The sequence below is a fragment of the Pollachius pollachius genome (assembly GCF_949987615.1).
Source record: "Pollachius pollachius genome assembly, chromosome: 3".
NCBI classification, from domain to species: domain Eukaryota; kingdom Metazoa; phylum Chordata; class Actinopteri; order Gadiformes; family Gadidae; genus Pollachius; species Pollachius pollachius.
Genome location: NC_136936.1, coordinates 33,821,401 through 33,843,437, shown reverse-complemented (window position 1 = coordinate 33,843,437; position 22,037 = coordinate 33,821,401). Strand labels below are relative to the sequence as shown.

Below are 22,037 nucleotides of genomic sequence, written 5' to 3'. Positions count from 1 at the left end.
TTATCTACCAATGATCAATCAACAATTCATCATTCCTTGGCAGTATAGCATCAAGCAGTTTCACAGAACATCCGGGTGCTGCATTGGTAGGCTTCTTTTGTGACCTTACCTGCGCTCTGGTAGGTGTCATTGAGAAGGTTGGTTTCTGATCCCACTGGAACGGCGCCATCCCATCCTGGTGCAGTACCACTGAGTGACCTCTGGGAGCCAGTTTGACACGATGCCCAACCTCCCCCACTCTCTCACCAACGTAGCAGGTACCAATCCATGTACTGTCAGACTTAGGGCAGTGGTCCTTCACTCTCGGCTCCATACACCCAGGAAAGGTCCCTCAGCCAGAAAGTCGTCACCTTTGACATGCACTTTGCACTGGCTGTCAATGCAACTTTGTGTGGAAAGGTGGTTGTTGTTAGGTTTAAAGTATTTCATGGTCAGGCCCTAATTCCTGGTCTCTCGAAGAAAGCTCCAAACTAAACCGGGTTTCTCTGGAACAATCGAGACAGGGCAGCTGCCCTGTACAATCCTATCCACAGTTGTTTTAAATCCTTTCTGACTATCCACATTTTTAGATTAGCTTTTAATTAAATTATTCTGTTTATCTCCAAAATAAAAAATGAATGATCTGTGTTTTCATGCAGTGATTGTATTATGTATGTGGCATATGTGTGTATCTGTCAAATGACCTCAATGCATCTTTCTGTATTTATTTTGTTTAAGCCCTTTGGAACATTGCGTTTTGAAAAGGTTCTTTATAAATAGTTGTAAATACTTAACATCACTCGCTGTGCAGTGTATCCATGAACTTAGGCTATTATTTTGTACTTGTTGACAGAACATGAGCAATCATGTTATATTTTTCATTGTGATAGTTATTATTATGGTAATAATGAAATTCAATGCTGCAATCATAACTTTTCAAGCTTCTATGTGAGGCTTTGAGCACCAGATCAGACTGCTTTCAATCGTTTTTTCTCAAGATTTACCTTCTAGTAGGAAACTAGAACACCAAAAAGAACAGCCCAGGCAGTCTAAGAAAGCTTTAATTAGGTTTCAGAGTTAGACATCGTGGACATGGTTTAGTCAGGCTAAGGAGAAGGTAGGGATTGGGGATTTTTCTCAAGTTTCTCATGTTTACAGATAGGAAAAGACACAAAATAAATCAAATCTTAAACCGTGTAGTATAAAACTATATCATTACATTTTGATTTGGGAATGGCCCATGCACATTGATAAAGCCTTGCATGAGTTTATATCCTCCTGCTTACAATATCAGATAAATCACCAGACATGATTTTGTATTATATATAACAGCCTTCACCTTTTTAAAATTCAGGCAACAATAACCTTATATTTAAGTGTTGACATGGCTGATTGTACACACATCGTAGTGCTAAAGAGTATCACAGTGGAAAAAAAAGAAAACTAACAGTCAATGTGTTTAAAGAAGCATAATTTGGCGATCTCTCATGTGTTCTCCTACTTGAATGTTATTAAATATTCCGGACAAGCGTGAGTGTCATGGAAAATGACAAACATTTGGATGCTTTTGATATCATTGACAACACTGTCATACTGCAAAGCGGAGGAGGGTTTTGTTGGAGGCACGACCATGCCCTGAGTTCCTGTGGTGTAATCTCCCGTCAGAACACGACACAGATACACACACTTCTGCCCTTGAGCATCCGGTTTAGAATAAGTATCCTGGGCAGAATAATTTGCGTGTACAGCAAAATATGTGCCATTGCCATAGCAGGCAGCTGAAAATGGGAGAAATAATGAGGAGTTATTTGGCTGAGCTGGGATGAAGCTGAATTAAAGGGTTAACAAAATGCCCTGTTTTAGTTAGACCCTACCCATTATCAAAATGTCTTAAAAATCCTCTGCCACACTTAAGGTAGACACATTTCGACATGTAGGGGCAAGGCTATACGGCTTGAATCACTTTTCATCTAAAATACGTTTTTTAAGAGTGTGCTTTTCCTTTGACAGTGGGGAGTGTTAGCATAACTTCATATATAGCATGTTGCCATAACTATTGCCCCAGGAACAAGAAGATTGTGTGGTGCTTGCAATATGGTCTTAAGCCTTATCTCACCGTTCTTTCCTGCGTAACTCCTGTTGAAACCGTATCGGTTGATATCTCGGATAGAGGTTGAGCAGGCTCCATGGAAGAGGCGCCTCTCGTTGTTCGGGTGACCGTTTCTTGCATCCATATCAGCCTTTTTAAGCTGAAGGCTCTTCCACAAAAAGGGATTCTGAATCCTTTCAATCTGATGGTTGAAAACACATTATATAATGTATTGTGTTGTATTGTATTTAATAGCTTCATTTATTGTTCTCACTGTGGAAATTAATTAATTGACGGTAGGTAGGAGTTAAACATTAATAACTTGGAAAAGTCACGACCCTTCAGGTAAAGTCTATCCTTCACCAATTCAATGTACCTTAATAACATTTCGTTGGACTGTGGCCTTGAAGAGTTGTAGTACTTCATTGTATTCCGGAGATTCGGGCAGGACGGTGAAACTTTGACATGAAGTGCCGCTTTGCATTGTTTCCCAGTGCTTTGGCAAGTTTACCGCATCTTGATCTGTAATGTTACAATCATACATTATTTTGGAGATGTATCCAATCTCAGATTCAAAATTACACAATTTTAATTCATATCATTGCTCTAACCTCCATTTTACCAACCATTAATTATTCATAGTTAGAAAAACGTACCTTTCAGCAAGTCATGGCGTCTGATTTCTATGCTGTCGCCTTGGTTGTCGGTGGCAGTTCCATTTAGCACATCAACCTTGTGCACTCGGCCCTGGATGTCTACATCTACATGAGGCTGCTTATTGTGGTGAGCTTGCTCAAGCAGGAATTTGGAGTGGTCGTCAAAGCTCTGGAATTGAAGCCCCTGAAGCTGGTACCGCCAGTCCACGGTTTCTAGAATCTTCTTGATCTCTTCTTTATCTCTGACTTTCTTCAAAATGTCCTGTATTTCAGTGTTGGCCTTATACATGTATTTTGTGAGCCCCTCCATGTTGATACAGGCATCATTATGTTCAATTTGCACACTAACGTTCATGGTATTCTGAATGTTCATAATGCGCTGGATATCTGAATCGGATAAACTGAGAATCACTCTGTCTTTAATGGAGTTTTTGATATGGTCCTTGGATATCAGATCCTTGATCCATGTTTTCGCCTTGTTTACTTCAGCCTGTGAACTTCCACATATGTGGAAGTGGGCCGGCTCAATTTTCCGATCTTCAGAGGTAAAGTCATTGTGTTTTTGTTGCTTGGCTTCACTTCCTCCACCTGAGAAAAATGCTGAGATGCCTCCTAAACCATCAATCATCAACCATCAAAAACAAAACACAGCAGTTAAAAATGCTTTTACTTGACAACTGTTCATGCACCAACCTCACCAAGTCACTGAACAATGAACTTGCAAAAATTCCTATATACATTCCTATATTCTCTATAGAAAGTAAGATACACATGTTTTATTAATAGCTTTCTCTAAAACAACACAAATCCACCTAGAAAACTCCTCCCAGACTAATCGTCATTTACTTTAGAACGAGGGTCAGCAATTAATTTAATGTCCTAAAAAAATGCATGGTTATCCAATGTGGATTGGTATTGCATATTTTATATTTTATGTATTTGAATATAGGCTATACTCAGTTAACTGTATGTTTCCCCCTCTTTCAGTTCAGTGGCTGTATATATTGTTAATGAGCTAATCACATATACAAATAAACTCCTACTCCATACAGAGGAGAGAGCTGCGGAGGGGTGCACACATACGCCAGACCAACGCTGCAGGAAAAGAACCTCCGCTAAGATCACGGAATCCACACGTACGTAGGATAGGAAGTGCGTGGAACTTAGGCCATACACAGTGATGGCAATAAGCTGTCTACTAAAGTATGCTACTGTTGGGTATGCGGGCAAGGTCCCTTGCCCGCACCCCTCAACAGCCCTCGGGAGAACAACAAGTTGTGTCGTTCTCCTGAAACCTTGCCCGCACACCACAACAGAGTAGTGGGCAAACAAAAACACTCTAAAGACTTTAACTGTTCCGGATCAGCTCTTACAGGAAAGGGAAGCATCATAGAACCAGATGAAGTTGGTAAAGTGATGACCTCACCTTTTCAGACGCATTTCCAGAAAAAAAAAAAAAAAATCATTATAATCGGGTCAATACGGTAATAATAATTATTATAGTCAGTGACCACGTCCCCGTGCTTTGGCATAGTGACACCCATTCAAGGAAATAGCTATTACACGTGGTGCCATAGGTTGCTGACCCCTGGTTCAAAGCATACTTATTATTAAGTTGCTTACCTTTCAATATTCCAAGTAGCGAACTATTGGGCATGTCAGAGCCTGCTTTCTTTTCCAGACTACTGTGGAAGTCCTTCATCATGGCCTGTTGGAATATGATGATGCGGACCACCTTCAGGCAACCCGGAGCACTCTGTGACACCATGTCCACCACTGCATCTAACATGGCATCGGCCACCTTCCCTGCCTGGGCATTACCCTGACCTTAAAAATGAGACACAATATTAGTTATTTTGCCATCAGAAATAACCCAAGCACTTAAAAATGATTAGTGTTGGCATTGTCATTTAAAGTCAAAACCATAAAAAGTAGGCAAAATTCCATGATGATGGAATAAAGAAAGGAATGAGATAAAATATTATTAGAAGTAGTAATAATTAATAGTAGACTACTAATAATAGTGGAACATACTATTAAATAGTCATACAACTGCTCTCTAAGCATCAAATTGACACGCTCCATCTCACCTGTACCCAGAGCAGGAAAAGAGATAGAAGTGTATTGGTTTTGTTCAACCAATACAAGAGCAGCTTTCATCGTATCATGGATATCCTGGGGGTTTTGACGTCCAGGCAAGTGGAGTATCTTTTTACACATCAGGTTTCCTGGCGTAGTCAATATCATTCCTGTGTTGGGCTGTCCACCTATTCATATAATATAATTTTTACTATTAACTGTAAAGAAGAACAATCATCTGCGGTGATCATTGTGTTTTGACTGACATATTTCATCTCAAAACATTTCAAAAGTACTTTTATGGTGGTTCTATTCATTTTAACACATAACACAAAATGGATATCAAACTAAAATGAGTGTGATATAAATGTAACTTCTAGAAAGAGAGTTATAGCGACAAAGATAGTGTGTGTGCTGTCTCTCCACTATTAAAAGAGCTCCAACACATCTTACTACTATAATAGCAGTCCTGTCGCACCAGTTACTCAAGTTAATCAAGTGCGCATGTGCCAAGCGCGAACGCATATATACGATTCACAAGATTCACAAGCTACAGAAATAATCAAAAATTCACCAAAATCGCCACCAAGCCTCACAAAAATCATCGAACAGAATTTGTTTTACTTAGTTCCATTTGAGAAATATTGGCCAATAAATTTGGAGCAGTTTGCCCATTTTTGTTTATGACCGTTTTGTTATTGTATAAAAAAAACATACAACTATTATTAGGTGGATACCAATGCCCCCCACTACTAATAAACCCCAATTGTTGTACTGCACCCAAAGGTGGCGCTATTTAAAAAATTATGAACTAGCCTTATTTCTCCTTACGAGATTGACCTGGACTCAAAATTCTTTCATCATATTAATCTCTAAAATCAGATGCATCGTTTTCACCCCGGTCATCTGCTCTAAAAATGTTTACTTTTCACACAATTTCATAGAAAAGCCAAACGTCCACGTGTACTGGTGATCCTTAGGTTATGAACAAGCTGAACAAGACATTCTGTCATTGCCACTCATTTAAGAAACACAACATTGAGCAGCACCTGAAATTCATCAGGCAATAAACATTCCGGCTCATTAGTTTCCAAGAATCTGACTGCCAAGACACAGTACGGCATGAAGGGGAACTTCTTCATTAACCATTTTTCCTGTCATATTTATATTTCTTCCGTTAGTGTTGTAGTCTTGACTACAAATGTTTAATTTCCCTAGAATTTCAAAGATTTTTCAGCTATATGCTTTAAAGAAAGCCCTTAATTCACTTGAGAAATGTGTGCTTTGGGTTTTCTGGATGTTGTGTGCTTATCAATAGACATTTTTACCATGTGAATGAGGCTGCAGTTCAGGTTTATAAGTGGCTCAATGGGCTAATGCCTTGCACTGGTGATCCTTAGGTTGAGAGTTCAAATCCTGATTAGAGCATTATGAACAAGCTGAACATGATGTTTGGCCATTGCTCACCTGATAGCTGAGGCACAGTATTGCATTAAGGGCAACAACTTTCCTTTATAATTATATGTCATATTTATATATCTTCCATTAGTGTGTTCTTGACTTTTAATTTTGCTCAGACCCCGTTAATCACCGCTTGCGGTTATATTTTTTCTTACGTTTTGTGTGTATCCTATGTGCAACTGTAGGCTACTGCTGCCTGTCTTGGCCAGGACACTGGAAGAGATGTTTAATCACAATGATGATGATTTATTTCAACTAACCAATAGTAGTTGCCTTGCACTTTAAAATTTCAATGCACTTTTCAGCCCTGAATAACAGTAAAAGCTATTTAATAATTGATTTGCATGCTGTGGTGGCCCAGCTGCTGAGCAGTGCCCCACAGGGCCACATGGTGGCCACAAAGGCAGGCAAAGGCAGCCAAGGGGTGTGGTGTTGGATGGGAGGTGCTACTCTAAGAGCTGTATCATAGAGACCCCGCCCCACTCAGGTGTCTCAGCTTACCACTCACAGGTGTGCTGAGTTAGCCCTGCAATCAGGAGGCCTTTTAACCCCACCAGAACAAGCTGAAGACAGACTGGCTGGAGGAGCGTGTGGAGACCAGACACGCACTAGGCCAGTCTCGTGGTAAGAGGCCTGTGGCAAACCCTCTTGACCCAACTGAACCCTTATAATGAAATTACGTGAAAGTGGACTGAAGGACTGTTTCTTTGATCTGTGTAAATTGTGTCGTGCTGATACGAGAGAGAGAAGGCCTCCAGCTGGAAAGGAACTCCCAAGAGGAACCAAGAGCCGAGCCAGGGCGAAGAGGTCAGTTGCAGGAACCACAGACCCCACTAAGCTTGGCCTGTCTCTCTCTCTGCCCCCCCATAACAGGAAGAGCCAGACAGAGCACCCTGACATCAACCGCCGACCCTGTGAAGATTTGAGTTGCCTTTTTCCCCCCTCCCTTTTCCCCGCTTTATAAATACATGTCATGAGTCTGATTTCACCGCAAACCCTGTTTCTGCCTGTTTCTGTTCCGATTGGTTATCCCACTGTTGAGCATCACAGACCAGGCGCCCACAATGCATAGTATTCTACACTTTCCATTGAACAATTACCCCTGTTACCATAATTTTTTTATAGTGTAATCAAATGCTCACACACTAGCTGCTTTCAGACATGCGTGTAGGTCCTGATATTCTCCTGATGGGTTGTATGTGTGAACAACATACACTGACATTTGTACTCTGAAAATCTCCTGAATAATACTACCCCTGAGGTATTTTCTCTTTAGAAAATGTAAATGACCTTATATGTGAATGAGGAGTAGAAAGTCGGTATTTCTCACACAACTTCAGTGGGCGTGTTGACAGTTCTGCATGTCATTGAGTGGCTCCCTAAATGATGATCAACCTGTGGCCTTTTGTTCGTTGAATGGTTAAAAAATATTAAAATGTTAGCCCTGCTTTTAAGTCATTTGTGGTGAACAAATGTCATACATTGTAAAATTATAGGCAAAATGTTATATTATGCGCTCAGAAATTTGTTAGTTGTTATCGACTGGGGTTTCCACATTGCTATGGGTTTAATTACAACTAGAGGTTGCACGTGCGAAAACTCTAGTAATAATTTACAGAATTCGCAGAAGTGACTTCAGTCATTACTTCACTGCACAGGTCAATAAATACTTCAACGATAGCAATGCTGTACTTGGCCATGTACACAAGTCCACCCTGTCAAGGTTTCATCGTAGGCCTTAAAATGTTGACAACCAGTGTAAATAGTAAAAATACACATTTGTATGTCAGATCAAATATTTGTATTGATACTATAATATGCTATATTATTAGCCACTGGCATCATTAGGCCAGGCTTTCCGAGACTACAGCCACTAATGAATCTACTTAACACTACTCGCCACGTGCACATGTGTGATTTTGAGGGAGAAAGAACTTAAACCTACCCTGTCATTGCGCTAGATTGCAGGAACTGTATCGGTATATATTTTTGCAGCATGTCAATATGTATTCAGGATTATCGCTGGCTATAACGTAGCCACTATCTTCACGCATAATTCAAACTGCTCGCTTCAGTCACTAAGTCTGTGAGCATGAACAGTGGTATGTACACACAGGATCAAAACTTGATCCTGTTTACACCAAGGATCAAAACACAGTTCCTACGCACTTACCTGGTTGGGTATCTAACTATGGTAGCCGCTAAACACTCGTTTGGGGTCAGCTGCCCAATGTCATAGAGGTGAGTTGAACAAAAATCGTTGCTGAATTAAATCTTGACATAGACAATGTCATAATTCACCTGGGGTCTTTACAAACTGGCCAAATCCTTTCAAATCTCCTAGAAACACCCCTGTTATTAGCAATAACGGTGTATATTTCTAAACTTTGTTACAGTAGTCTCAAGTTATGGAAGTATTGGGAAACGTAGTTGAAATACATTGATCCTGTATCTGATCTGTGATAGCGAGATAATTGTTATGAGCCACCTCTCTGATTTTGGGGCAAAATAAAAAAAAAACTAAAATATATATATTCAAAGGCTTGGCCTGTGAAATTGAATGGTCCTTACCTAGTGTTTTGCTTTCATTTTCTACAGTTGGACCAGCTGCGTCCAGAATTGCCTTGGACACTCCTGGGTTATGAGAAAGACACAACAAATAAACAGATACTAATCTCCATCCATTTTTATGTCAGTATAAGTCTATAAGTTGTATCTGAGAAATAGTTAATCATTGTAACAAGATGAAGTATATTATTTTACCCAATCATGTCTCCTGACCAAGTATTACCTGACTTGAGGGTGAATGATTTGTTGGAAGAGTTGACGATGACATCAGTGGTCTCCTTAGTGATGTCCCCCAGCACAATCTGTACTCTCACATGTCCGATTGTAATCTCATGCAGCCCCGAAGCTGAGGTTACTTTGGAGAAGAGACCTTGTGACACAAAACAATCAGTATGAACGAGATAAACAATCTTGAGCAGGTTAAAATGCACATGCAGAGAACACACTTTGATATCACAAATAAGACATAGTGAGTCTTAAGATGAGCAGATGAGCTGTTAAAAATAATTAACTAAACGAGAGACGTGACTTGAGTCTTGGTATTATTATGACATTACAAAATGACATTACTTGACTTGGACTGGGTAGGGGCTGGAACATTTGTTGTTGTCGGGAGCTGTTTGTTGAAAGCATCAGTGAAAACCTGCAGGTTAACGCAAAAGGATCTGCGATCAATGACTCATCATGACAATCCAAAAGCAAATCAACTCAAATATATTGCGTAGCATAGGCTTACAACTATTTTTAAAATCCTGATTCACATGTGTTTATTTAAATATTATTGTACCTGGATGGTCTCTAGGTCTTTCGGATAGAGAACAATGACCACCGTCTTCAAGCACCGTGGCTGTTTGTTAAACTTTGAGACTTCCTCCATCATTACAGATGCTGCAAGGTCTTTAGGGAAGCCCAGGTTTCCAGTTCCAATGGCAGGGAAGGATATGGAAGTAAAACCATGTTTCTCTGCCTTGTTCAAGCAGTCTGCAACAATCCCTCTCATTATCTGTAGGATATACCACATATGCCTATTCACTTCTCAATCGATTATCCAAAAGAAAGTGGGGTTCACACTATAAAATCTGTAAATAAATATAAATCACCACTGTTCAATGAGTTACCTTGAGAGCGTTGCCCTGCTTGTCCCAAGCAGGGACTACAGCATGAAAAACCCAGCTGCTTTTCAGTTTGCAACCATCTGTAACGATAACATCACCAATGTCTCCTGTTTTCCTCTGTTCATTGACCAAATACTGAAGTTTTGGCCCAGCTGCACTGAGAATAGCTTTGGAAATGGCTCCCTTTTCCAGATCAAGCTCTTCTCCCACAACATTCACAACCACCTGGGTCTGTAAATAGGAAAACAGAATGCTATCTATTCAAGGTTTCCTAGTATGTTTATTAAATTGTCTCAAATGTACATATATAAACACTTTAATTAATATGTAAAATAAATAATTACCTTAGCATCTTCAATATTCCCTGATTGTATCCTCAATCCTACATTGGTCCCCAGTTGCTTGGACAAGTTTGTATTTTGTTTGTCAGGAACACTGACAAACAGGTCATTTTGTCTACTAGCCGACTCCTCCACCAACTGCACTAAGCAACCGGTTTTCTTCTTTAATGTAGAAACATACATATCTTTTTCTTCTTGAAAGAATTCCTTTGCCCCAGGCTGGGGGAGTTGATATTCCTCAAAGCAAACTTTAGAGATCATGGAAACTAGGATGCTTTTACAATTCATGACATCTTCTCTAGGACCTCTGAAGTTAACAGCCTCCTTCTCAAAAGAAATATCCACTTTGTCCTTCACTTTTTCATACCAGATATTGTCTTGAGTTTGAATATATCTTACAATAGTGTCAGACTTGACCCTATGAGTTTCAATAACTTGGGAATACTTGTGGAAGTACACTTCAATTTCTTTGAAAACTGGTATTACACTATCCTTGTAGCCAACTACTGTTACTCTCTCAAATTGATGATCACTAGATGTTTTAATAACAATCTTCTTCGAGGTTGTATTGTTGCTTTCTTCCAAACATTTTACTAGGTTTTGCCACTCCCGATTCTTCAAGATGTAGCTATCACGAGTATCAATGTACTTAGAGGTCAGAACTTGCTTCAGTTGATCTTCAGCATTTTTCAGAATGTCGTCTGAAACAGCAATGATGTTCAGGTTTGTAGCATCTATCTCAACTGCTGCATGAATTCCATTAGATGTGAAGACATTTTTTGTCAGCTCTTCCTCATCCTTATCCTTCAAAAACTGGAAAAGAGTGTTGTCCAACTCGAGTTTCTGCCGTTTTACTGCAATCACTCTGTTACAAACCAGATTAACTGCTCTGCTAACCTCCTGTGGAAAACCATTTAAGATAATTTTATCTTGGAATGATATTTCCAGTTCTGGGTAAAAACCTTTCAATTGGTCAGCTAGGCCATCTTGACAGAGTAAGTGAAACATTACTTTGGATATCTCAAATTCCTGTGTAATACTTGAATTCTCCCGCAGTGCCCTTTTCTCAATCCTGGTCAAGAGGTCATTCAATCTTGGCTCCAGTCTGGTCACATCGTCCGCAAGGCCGACCACTGACAATGTACCTTCAGCTTTCTCAGCGATGATTTCAACGGTCTTGTCTAAAACAATCTCTCTGATCTGCACTTCACACTCTTCCCATGCTGATGATGGAGGCTGAAGCCTCAGAGTTTTGAACCTGGACAAGACCTGTGTGAAGGCCTGCTCCACTGATTGTTTCCACTGTTTGATTTCTTTGGCTTTAACATCTTTCTGCTCGAGCAGTGCTGGAAGAGGGCTGAAACTCACAGATGAGGGTAGGAGGTCTACCTTGCAGAAGAGTGCTGACAAGTGACCGCAAACCATCTCTGCTGCTTCCTGCTTCTGGTGGAGGTACGTCAAGAGTGGGGAACGTATGCTTTGAGAGAAGGGAGTGGGTAGTTTTGGTGTGGGTCGGTCTTTGCCATAAAGAGCCGTTCCCAAGGAGTCGTAAAATGGAAAAACTTTGACCCATTTCTTCACGATGTAATGGTCCTTCTTGATTGTCCCTTGAACAGCTATTGGGGTAAAGACATTATTTTAACTTCACATACACTTGATGCTATGAAATAAAGATTAAACTGATTCAACAAATAATATACTACTGATAATAATAACATCTTCATTTATATAGCACCTTTAAAAACAATAGTTTACAAAGTGCTTTGACATGACATTTAGGAAGAGAATAAAAAGGCGGCATCATGCAAAAGCAAGTCTATATAAATGTGTTTAAGAATTGATTTAAAAGAGGTTACTGATTCAGCAAGCCTTATCTCCGCAAGCAGGTCTTTCCATAACCGAGGCGCCCTAGTGGAGAAGGCCCGATCACCTCTTGTCTTGAGCCTCGGCCTTTGAACAGTAAGGAGGGCCTCGCCCGCGGATCTAAGGCTGCGAACAGGCTCGGACGGGGTCAGCATGTCTTTGATGTACTTGGGGGCTAGACCTTGACAAGCCTCAAAAGTGACCAATAAAATCTTAAAATCGATTCTAAAACAGACAGGGAGCCAGTGCAAAGAAGCTAAGACAGGAGTGATGTGATGTTGTATGATAAAACCAGTGAGAAGCCTAGCTGCTGAATTTTGAACCAACTGGAGGCGGGAGAGTGATTTGTTGTTGATGCCGGTTAACAGAGAGTTGCAGTAGTCTAGACGAGAGAATATGAGGGCATGGATTACTTTTTCGAGGTCGGGTTGTGATAGAAAATGTTTAATTTCAGAAATGGTTCTGATGTGGAGAAAACTGGACTGTACAACTTTGTTAATGTAAAGGGATGAAAGTGAAGTCTGAATCTAAAATGACACCTACGTTTCTGGCAGTGGGCTTGATATTGCTGGATAATGGACTGAGACTGATGGGACTGGTGATGGTGGTAGGCGGGTTGAACAATATTATTTCAGATTCAGAGTTGTTAAGTTGGAGGAAGTTATGGGCCATCCAGCAGTTCACAGTTCACAAAACAGCAGGAGGTATATCTGTGTGTCGTCAGCATAGCAGTGAAAAGATTCATTGTGCCGCTGGATAATTTGGCCGAGTGGGAGCATATATATTGATAATAAAATAGGACTTAAAATAGGACCTAAAATGGAACCCTGCGGTACATCATAGGCTATTTGGGTTGTAGGGGAAGATTGGTTGCCGTTGGTGACCAAGTGCAGTGTCCCTGATACCAACAAAAGATTTAAGACAATTTATTAAAATTGTGTGATCTAGTGTCGAAAGCGGCACTTAGGTCTAAAAAAATTAAAATTGCACTCTCTCCTCTGTTAGTAGTTAAGAGCAGGTCATTGGAGGAGGGCAGTTTCAGTGCTGTGCAAAGCTCTAAAACTGGATAGAAAATTTTCAAATAACTTCTTTTGTGCCATAAAAGATAAAAGTTGGGAGGAACAACTTTTTCTAAAACTTTTGATAAAAATGGAAATTTAGAAATAGTTCTAAAATAATTAAGATCAGAGGGTTCTAGTTTGGGTTTCTTTAAAAGAGGTTGGACTGCAGCATGCTGAAAAGCAGATGGAAAAACACTATGGATTAAAGAACTATTAAAATAGATAAAAGGCTGGGTTCGACTGTGTTTGAAACCTCTTTAAGAAACTTGGTGGGAATAAAATCAATGCTGCACGTGGGTGGTTTCATGTCTGTTAAGATTTTGGATAAAAAGGACAGTGAAACTGGTTGAAAATGGGTAAAATTTATAAAAATGTCTCTACTGGTCAATAAAATGCTATCTGGAGGGGTGATCTGATGCCTAATAAAATCAACTTTGTATTTAATAAAATAAAACTCCTCACAGGTCTCTTGTATAGCATCATTAAAATAAGAGGGAGAAGAGGAGGTGACTGAATCTAAAACCTTAAATAAAACTCTGGGGTTTGAACGTTTTTTTAAAATCAGGTTAGAAAAGTAGGAATTTTTTGCTTCTTTTACTGCTAATAGAAATAGAGAATAGAGTCTTTCCATGTGTAATGAAATACTTGGATGCCGGTCTATTCCATTTACGTTCGTAAAATCTATACTCTCTCTTAATCTCGTTGGTTAAAGGGGACATATTATACCACCAGGTATAAGTGTGATTAGCCCTTGCAAGCCGTTTCAAAAATCTGCCCCTTATGACATCACAAGTGGGCCACAAGTGTGCTGGATAGGTCAGTCTACCAGCCTACCCAGTGGATTGAAGTAAACGTTGCTCATCTATCCAGCACAAATCTAGGTGGACACGCCCACTAGTGATGTCAGAATAGGCAGATTTTCGAAACGCCTTGTAAGGGCTAATCACACTCACACCTGGTGGTATAATCTGTCCCCTTTAAATTGTTGAACCAGGGCTGTGGATTGGGCTTTAATATTTTTAATTTAAAAGGTGCAACTTTGTCCAGGACAGATTGAAAAGTTTGGTTAAAATTGGAGACCAGCTCCTCTGTGTTAAAATTTTGGTTAAAAGCAGTAAAAGAAGCAGAGTTAAAAAGTTCAGAAAAGTTGAAGGCAGACAAAGGGTTAAAAACCTGGAGGCAGACAGCTGTTGAACACGTTGAATAAAATTGCTTTGTGATCCGACACACAGATATCTATACATTTGAAATTATTTGTGCTAAGACAACTGAATAAAACCAAATCTAGTGTATGACCTTTAGACTGAGTGGGTTCATTCACGGCTTGGGTGAGATTAAGAGAATCTAAAACATCTAAAGAAATCTGTGATAAAACCCTGAGTGGGACAGCAGACATGGATGTTAAAATCACCTAAAATAGGATAAAAACTCTGAAAACTCCTGGATGAAAACACTTCTGTTTTGGGGTCTGTAAATTATAAGGATTAAAACTGGATTTTTTTGAGTGTATCCTAAAACCAAGATGTTCAAATGAATTATAAGCATTATATACAACAGGAGTGCATTTAAAATAATTTCTGAAAATGACAGCAAGCCCCCCACCCCGTCCAGATAGACGGGGCTGATGAGACGCCTGTAATCAGGGGGGAGTGCTTCTATGAGAGAGCTGTAATCGCCTTGAGTGTGCCAGGTTTCGGTGACATTAAATAGGCTGCATTCCCATTATAAGTATATAAAAGAGTATAGTATCTGCCACTATATATATATATTTATATATAAATATGTATACATATATATATTTACATATATATGTATGTATTTGAGGTGTAACAATATAAGAATACTAAACTTTGATACAATAATAATTAATTTACAGGATTTTGGATACAAATTTCAATACTATGGCTGGTATTTGCACTTACATGTCAGTTTAGATTTAAACAATAATGTTAACAAAAAATGTATCTCATCCACTAGTGATACACTTGCTGAAATGAGTTTTATCTGACCCTTTGTTTGAATATGTTTTCAATTTTTTCAAATTTCACATTTATATTTGACAATGAAAGGGGCAGTGCATAGGATATAGTATCCTCTGACCTCCCCTGGACACCCTGAAGCTATGCTAACCTCCCATTAGTATCTGAGTGGCTGTTCAGGAGCGCAAACGTCCAACTTCCAGAGTGACTTAGGAGAGTTTGAATCATTTAAACTTTATGCAAATAATTTGGCACTGACGCGGCAACCAATTGTTGGAATTTACAACCTGGATTGTAATTTCTGCAGGGCTGATTTCTATCGAACATGGAGGAGAAGCTATCTGTTCACGTCCCCAGTTTCCTAGAGCTATAATCAGTCTGCTTTTCTTCCAGGCCACAAACGCAAACACAACGTGATCTTTGTTTTCTTTTTTTGTATTGGGTACGGAGAGAGAATAACCAGGGCCCCGTTTCCCGATAACGTTGGATCCACGCTCGTACGATCATTCTCACAATGGGTCTTGCGATCCATCGTAAGTTTTCTGTGGAGCGTTTCCCAAAACTCCTCTTAACATGAACACGTGTTCACTGCACTCACGACGTTCGTAGGATTGTAACTGTCTACTGACACTGTGCTGAAATGGGCTCCATAGGAGGGGGAGATGCAGGAATGTCGCAGGAAAATGGGGTTGAAAAGTGTTAAAATATCTCCCCATCAAGGCCAACAGCAGAGTAGCATACGAAAAGAATAGACTACAATAATATGAATGCTAAAGATATTAAAACACAATTGATTAGGCCTAGGCCGACATATGTATCAGTCCTAATCCTGAATGCAGTGTGCGTAAATTTTTTCACGGCATTTCCCCCCCTGAAACAATTCCATATTAACAAAAATCAAAAAATAGCTTGTGTGACAACTACATTTATCTTAATGTGCTGATTTCTGAAACGTGCTTTTGCGCAGCAAAGATCTGACTTTATCTGATTCCGCATAAGGTTTCATTGATTGGCACGCATTCTCTAGTCTAGAATATTTGTAGACATTAAAAATGTAACGTTCCATAATTCAAACACAGAGGCTAGGCATTGACAGACGGCTATTGCTGACCCGATTTGGAGAGCTTGGTCTAGATCCTGCCCATATTGTTGGGCAGGATGAAGTAGGCTATAGGTCTTTTTACACTGCCAATCCGGTTCGGTCGCATGCTTGGCACGCCTGGCGATTTCACCTTCTTATCTCAAGTTTCCTGTGTAAAACCGAGGGGGTCAAATCCCCTGTTTGTCACGGCGCAGGCTTTCTTGGTTCACTGGCGAAGGCGGGGCTGCGCACAGTCTCTGACCTCTTTAGAATAATTTGTATTATTGCATACTCCCGAATGTTTTAATTTTTTTATGAATGAAGACACCCGCATGCAATAATGAGTTCACGTCTGAGTTTAGACTACAAACGCGATTAACTATGGTCAGGGATGTTCGTTACTGTCTAGACACAGTCCAATAAATAGTGAGCTTCATCACAGCCTCACCGAAGCGCCTACAGTGCTTAATGCAAACAATCGCAACAAAAAACGCCTGCAGAAATTCTCCGACACCCGCTGGTCTCGGCATGATACATGTCTACAGTAGCCAATGTCTTCTGTCATTGATCAATATGAAGACATTTTAACCACGGAGGTTGAATTAAAATCAGAGGGAGACAGCAAGTGCAGCTCGAAAGCGACCTCCCACACAAGAGCAATGGAATCATTTGATTTTATTATATGCCTTGTGACGTGGCGTTTGATCTGTACATTTCGGCTGCGCATGTATTTTTGGAATTTTAAATTGCTGCAATTAATTATTTTGTTTTTAACTTCTAACATGTCTCTATATTTGCTATTTAAATCTAACAGTAGTCTATGAGTAATATATCGGTGGTAACCACTGTTTTTGGTTGCGAAATTGCGCCAGCTGGGCATTCAGTGGTATTGGATGTGTTTTAATAAAACGCATCCAATACACAGAATTTCCGCTGGTGACGCCACTGAGGCTATAAAAGGCTGACGATGCTCTTAGCATCCTACGAGTAACCCTGGAGTCCTCGTTAGCTACGAACGTTTTCACGACTTTCGTTATCAACAATGCTTTTGGGAAACGGTGTGAAAACTGTACGATGCTCGTACGACGCACTTCATGATCCACTTAGGCTAAAGATGCTTTCGGTAAACGGGGCCCAGGTCACATCCCTTGTGTTTGGGAGCTACTGTGCCCACTACATGAATGTGATCAGATTATGAAAAAAGATTAAACTCTGATTACAAATATGCTGCCATGTACACAATCTAGACACAAGTCATTGGTTTGGAAATACAATTAGCTAGCTTAATAATAAAGCTTTTTTATTATTTAAAAATCTCCCCAACAAACGTGATATTGTGCACAATCGAACATGTTGTCTACAGCGCTGCTTTTATATGCCAGCGCCATATTCATCTTCAGGGTGTCACCTAACATTTGCATAGTGTCACTATACAGCTCAACATGTTGGATGTGCTCAAACTAGTTTAATTACAGGACGGTCACTGATTCATTAACCACTATTTTGGCTTTGCATTTGTCTATGCAGAATCCTTATGTTCCAAGACTTCAATGGTGCTGGGGGATCTAACAACTCCTTGCTTACTCTGCTCGCAAATCTCTAGCTTTATGCTCTCTACTGACCAGAGATCCACATTAACCCATGTGTTTGATAGTCGTCATTGTTACTTGCTGTGTAGCATTGCAAAGTCCCGCACTTTTAAGATACGACTATGACCTATGACTCCAATCCGTCCTGAACAGTGCATATTTGTTCTCCAAACCTACTTCATTGTGAACTGGTTTTGGACGGGAATCGTTACAGCCCTAGTATACATGCATCTATGAATGTACAGTATGTATTTGTGTATGTATGCATACATTTTATGCCATAACCCATTTACGTATTTTAAATTAATTATTTAAATTAAATTAAATTCCATCAACTACCTTTTAGTACTAAAATAAATACCTGAAGCCATTTTGAATAAGATGACAGCAGACTGTTCCTCTTCATCGCGGGTGACCTGTTCAACCTCCCAACCTTCATTCTCAAAGTACAGCAGGAAGACATCTTTGCTGATGTTTGACACATCCTCAACTCTCACTTGGCATGTGACTTCCAGAGCTCTGACAGTTAATTTCTTGTTCAAGAAGGTCCTGTTTGTCTGGCAGCTTGTAATGAACTCATTGTTTTCTGTTGGAGAAGAATAGAGAACAGAGAGTAGACCTGCACATTAGCTTCTGATAATGTAAGCAAATATCATAACAAGAATTATTTAAGTAATGTGTTTTTAAGATCATACAGAGTAAAGCAAACCTTTTGCACTTGAGAAAGTAACCACAGTGGAGCATGTCTCGGAGAGCATCTCCAAATTGAATTCAGGTTGGGTGGTCATCGGTGACTTGTACATGTTCTTGCAGATGTTGAGCACCAACATCTCCATGAACTCCTTGCTCATGCCCTGGGGAACGTTCTCTAAGACAGCGGAGGTGGAACCCAAAGCTGGCTCTTCTGTCTTTTCTTCCCTGCTCACCGCCAAAACCTGGGTCTCCTCCTCAGCTGCACGTCCATCCAAGTTGCTTTGTTCTTTGTTGGAAGTGGTTGTCAACTGCTATGGAGTATAGTAAGACTCATAAGTAATGGTGCTTTGTATCATGTTTTTGTTTTGGAACTGCTAATGTGATAAACAATATGTATTTGGTGACAGGTGCATCAAAACATCTCTCTATTCCGATGAGATTTCATAAGCTCAAGAGGCCCGCCACTCCCTATACGCAGAGTACGCAGAGTGCGTAGGGCACCAAGTACCTGGGGGGGCACCAAAAATGATAGTTTGTAAAAAAAATAAAATAAATAATAATAATTGTTACATTATTGAATTAAAAATATATATAAATTAGTTATGAAGAGGCCCACCGTTGTTTTTTCTAAATTGTATAACCTATCACTCAATTTTGGCAATTATTTGTTTTTACCTAATATATAAAAAGAGGTTCCCCCCCCCCCCCCCCCCGCTCGCGTAGGGCATCGAAACGGCCAGCAGCGGCCCTGTATATATATATATGTATATATATATATATACATGTATATATATATAAATAGAGAATAAAAAAGGGGTTGCTTAAACATCACCCATTTACTTACAATATGATAACCCCTAGTGGTCGTTCAACGTTCAACTTATTTTTGTTATTCACTATAATAACCTAAAATCCAGGAAATATCAACAGTCAAAGGAAATGTGAAATAAATATAATTTTACATTGAAATTAGATAATCTAGGAACACGAGTCCATACGACTTTATAGCCAACGGCTGTAATACAAATGTTATTTTTTGTGTGCATCAATTTTTTTGGTGTATTTGGCGACTAAACGCGGCGATACATAAAAAAAAAAACATTAAAAGTTCAGTAGCCTAGGCCTGTCGACTTCTTTAGGGTAGTCAACAAGTGACTTCTAGTAGTAAAAATGCAACTAGACGTCACTAGTTGTATTTTTTTCAGTTTCGGTTTCTTTTACGCCCCACCCCCTCTTCCTTCCTTATACGAGATAGGCCTACCTATATTCACATTGTTCACACAAATTACACAAATAAAAAAATGCTTCGTTTACTCAAACGACAATAAACATTTGTGTTACAAAGTCAACCGATAAAGAGACTGATTTGATAACTGATCCAGAGTCGGTCTGTGGTAGTGTCATCTACTCACAGGCCTCCCGGGACTCTCCTCAGGCAAGTGCACGGTCACTTTTAACCTCCCTTCGTCCAGGACGATCTCATGGGTTTCTTGAGCCACAACCCTGTCCCTGTCTGGATGAGAAACCAAACCCCGTTAGCCACACATTTTTATTATATTTTTTAAATAATCGCTTTAGAAGGTCCATCCTTATTATTGTAGAGTAAGACAGGAAGCTATGGGAGAGAGAGAGTTGAGGCAAGAGATAGGCAGCAAAGGACCGCGGGCTGTAATCGAACTCGGGTCGCGGCGTGGGCCTGGGCTTTAATGGTGATAAGGGCGAGTTAAGGCATCATTACCTTCTTCCCTTCTGAAACGCAGCACCGCGGTCCTATTTCTGTCTTCATACTGAATTTGACATTCACCACCGCCGGCCAGTTTTTTACTCTGGAAATATTTAACCAGTTTGTTTTTAAGTCTAGGAACGTTGTTTTCTTCGAGCTTCACGAGCAGAGCGTACGAGTACGCGTCGTCGTCCATCGTTAACGCTTTCGGTTTAGTTTATCTTTAAACGTCTCGTTTTCTGGGCGTGGAGTCCCTCACTTCGTTTCACTTTCAATGCGCTTGACACCACTGTTGCTGGTGAGTACCATGATTCTCAGAAATATGTTTATAATGAATGCAAACGATTAGAAAACAACTTTAATCAGGCGGTAGACCACTTTGTCGATTCGATGTTTAGTCAAATGTTACTTTTAAAGGTCCCATGACATGCTATTTTATGGATGCTTTAATATAGGTATTAGTGGGCCACTAACACAGTATTCAAAGACGTTCCCGAAATTCAGCCGTGGTGGAGTTACAGCCACTCCGAGCCAGTCGCATATTGAGCTTCCCCAGAATGCGCTGTTTTGGTGTCTGTAGCTTTAATGCAAATGAGGTGGAGCGAGGCGGGTCAAGGAGGAGGGTGGGGGTGTGGCCCTGAGCAGCATGCAGACACGGTACCAAGCGCTCTGTTTACAGTGGTGTATGGCGAGGCGCACACAGCCATTAGCCGTGTTCTGTTAATATTCTAGAACACACGGGAGTCCTGGAGCTCTATATCTAAATAATATCATATTATATTATATTTACAGGTCATCTCATATCTAGCTGTGGTGAGTCTTGAAGCTAAAAATTATAGTGTTTGGCATTGCAATTGGTTGTACTAACTTTAACCCTAGTTTCTGCAGTGTTGGTTTTTGCTGTGTTGTTGTTGATAGTAAGGTCGTTGAGTCTAGTTTCGGTAGGCTTGATTGACTGGGCGGAGCTAAGGCTGCCTGAGCTACCATGTGCATTTAAAGGCTAAGTGTTAGTAGCGTCAGCTTTAGCGTCAGGACCCAGTAAACGAAGACCAGGGAAACAAAGACTAAGGGAGTCTCTCTGTGGGAGTCCCGGGAGAGAACCCGGGAAAAAAAGACTAAGGGAGTCTCTCTGTGGGAGTCCCTCGAGGAAGACCTTAGAGGCCACGGTATTGTAGTTATGTGTCGTACTTCAATTATCGTTAGAATCTCTACTCATAGACGACGCCAAAATAGATCCTCTGCTCGGCGTCGTAACCCATCCAATCTACGCCATTTACCCACCCTCGCCACCACTGACCTTGAAGTGATGGGAGGACTCTTGAACTGCCAGTCAGCGGTCAAAAAGGCAGACTCTATTTCGGCCTACGCGTCCCTCAATACCCTCCATTTCCTGGTCCTGACAGAGACCTGGATCACTCCAGAGAACTCTGCCACTCCTGCTGCCCTTTCCACTGTTTACTCATTCTCACACACCCCTAGACCTTCGGGGCGAGGAGGAGGGACCGGACTCCTCATCTCTCCGATGTGGTCCTATCAGGTCCTTCCACTAGAACACTTGGCCAGATCTGCATTTGAAATCCACTTTGTCACTGTCACCCTTCCTATCAAGCTCTTCATTGTGGTAATCTACAATCCCCCTGGTCCCCTTCGTGACTTCTATGACGAAATGGACGCCCTTCTCAGCTGCTTTCCTGAAAATGGCACACCACTCGTTATACTTGGCGACTTTAACATCCTGCCAGAGAAGTTGCACTCACCTG

General features: G+C 40.4%; 1 protein-coding gene across 2 annotated transcripts; it reads right to left on the bottom strand.

The window, feature by feature from the left end:
• Window positions 1-1,022: 1,022 nt before the first annotated feature.
• LOC307072742 (protein mono-ADP-ribosyltransferase PARP14-like) lies at window positions 1,023-20,528 on the bottom strand. 2 transcript variants are annotated; one of them, XM_079732189.1, is made up of 16 exons: window positions 20,293-20,528; window positions 19,967-20,067; window positions 18,571-18,862; window positions 18,223-18,447; window positions 10,292-11,904; window positions 9,951-10,178; window positions 9,620-9,835; window positions 9,403-9,475; window positions 9,056-9,202; window positions 8,836-8,898; window positions 4,815-4,991; window positions 4,348-4,551; window positions 2,725-3,336; window positions 2,445-2,590; window positions 2,096-2,270; window positions 1,023-1,757 (listed from the first exon to the last, which is right to left on the bottom strand). In XM_079732189.1, exons 1-16 carry the CDS (start codon window positions 20,471-20,473, stop codon window positions 1,477-1,479), a joined length of 4,734 nt encoding a protein of 1,577 aa, XP_079588315.1. In that variant the 5' UTR covers window positions 20,474-20,528; the 3' UTR covers window positions 1,023-1,476. The 2 variants fall into 2 exon arrangements, with proteins under 2 accessions (XP_079588315.1, XP_079588314.1); XM_079732188.1 differs by having other exon boundaries at window positions 18,571-18,865; window positions 20,293-20,527.
• Between the last annotated feature and the right edge of the window lie 1,509 nt (window positions 20,529-22,037).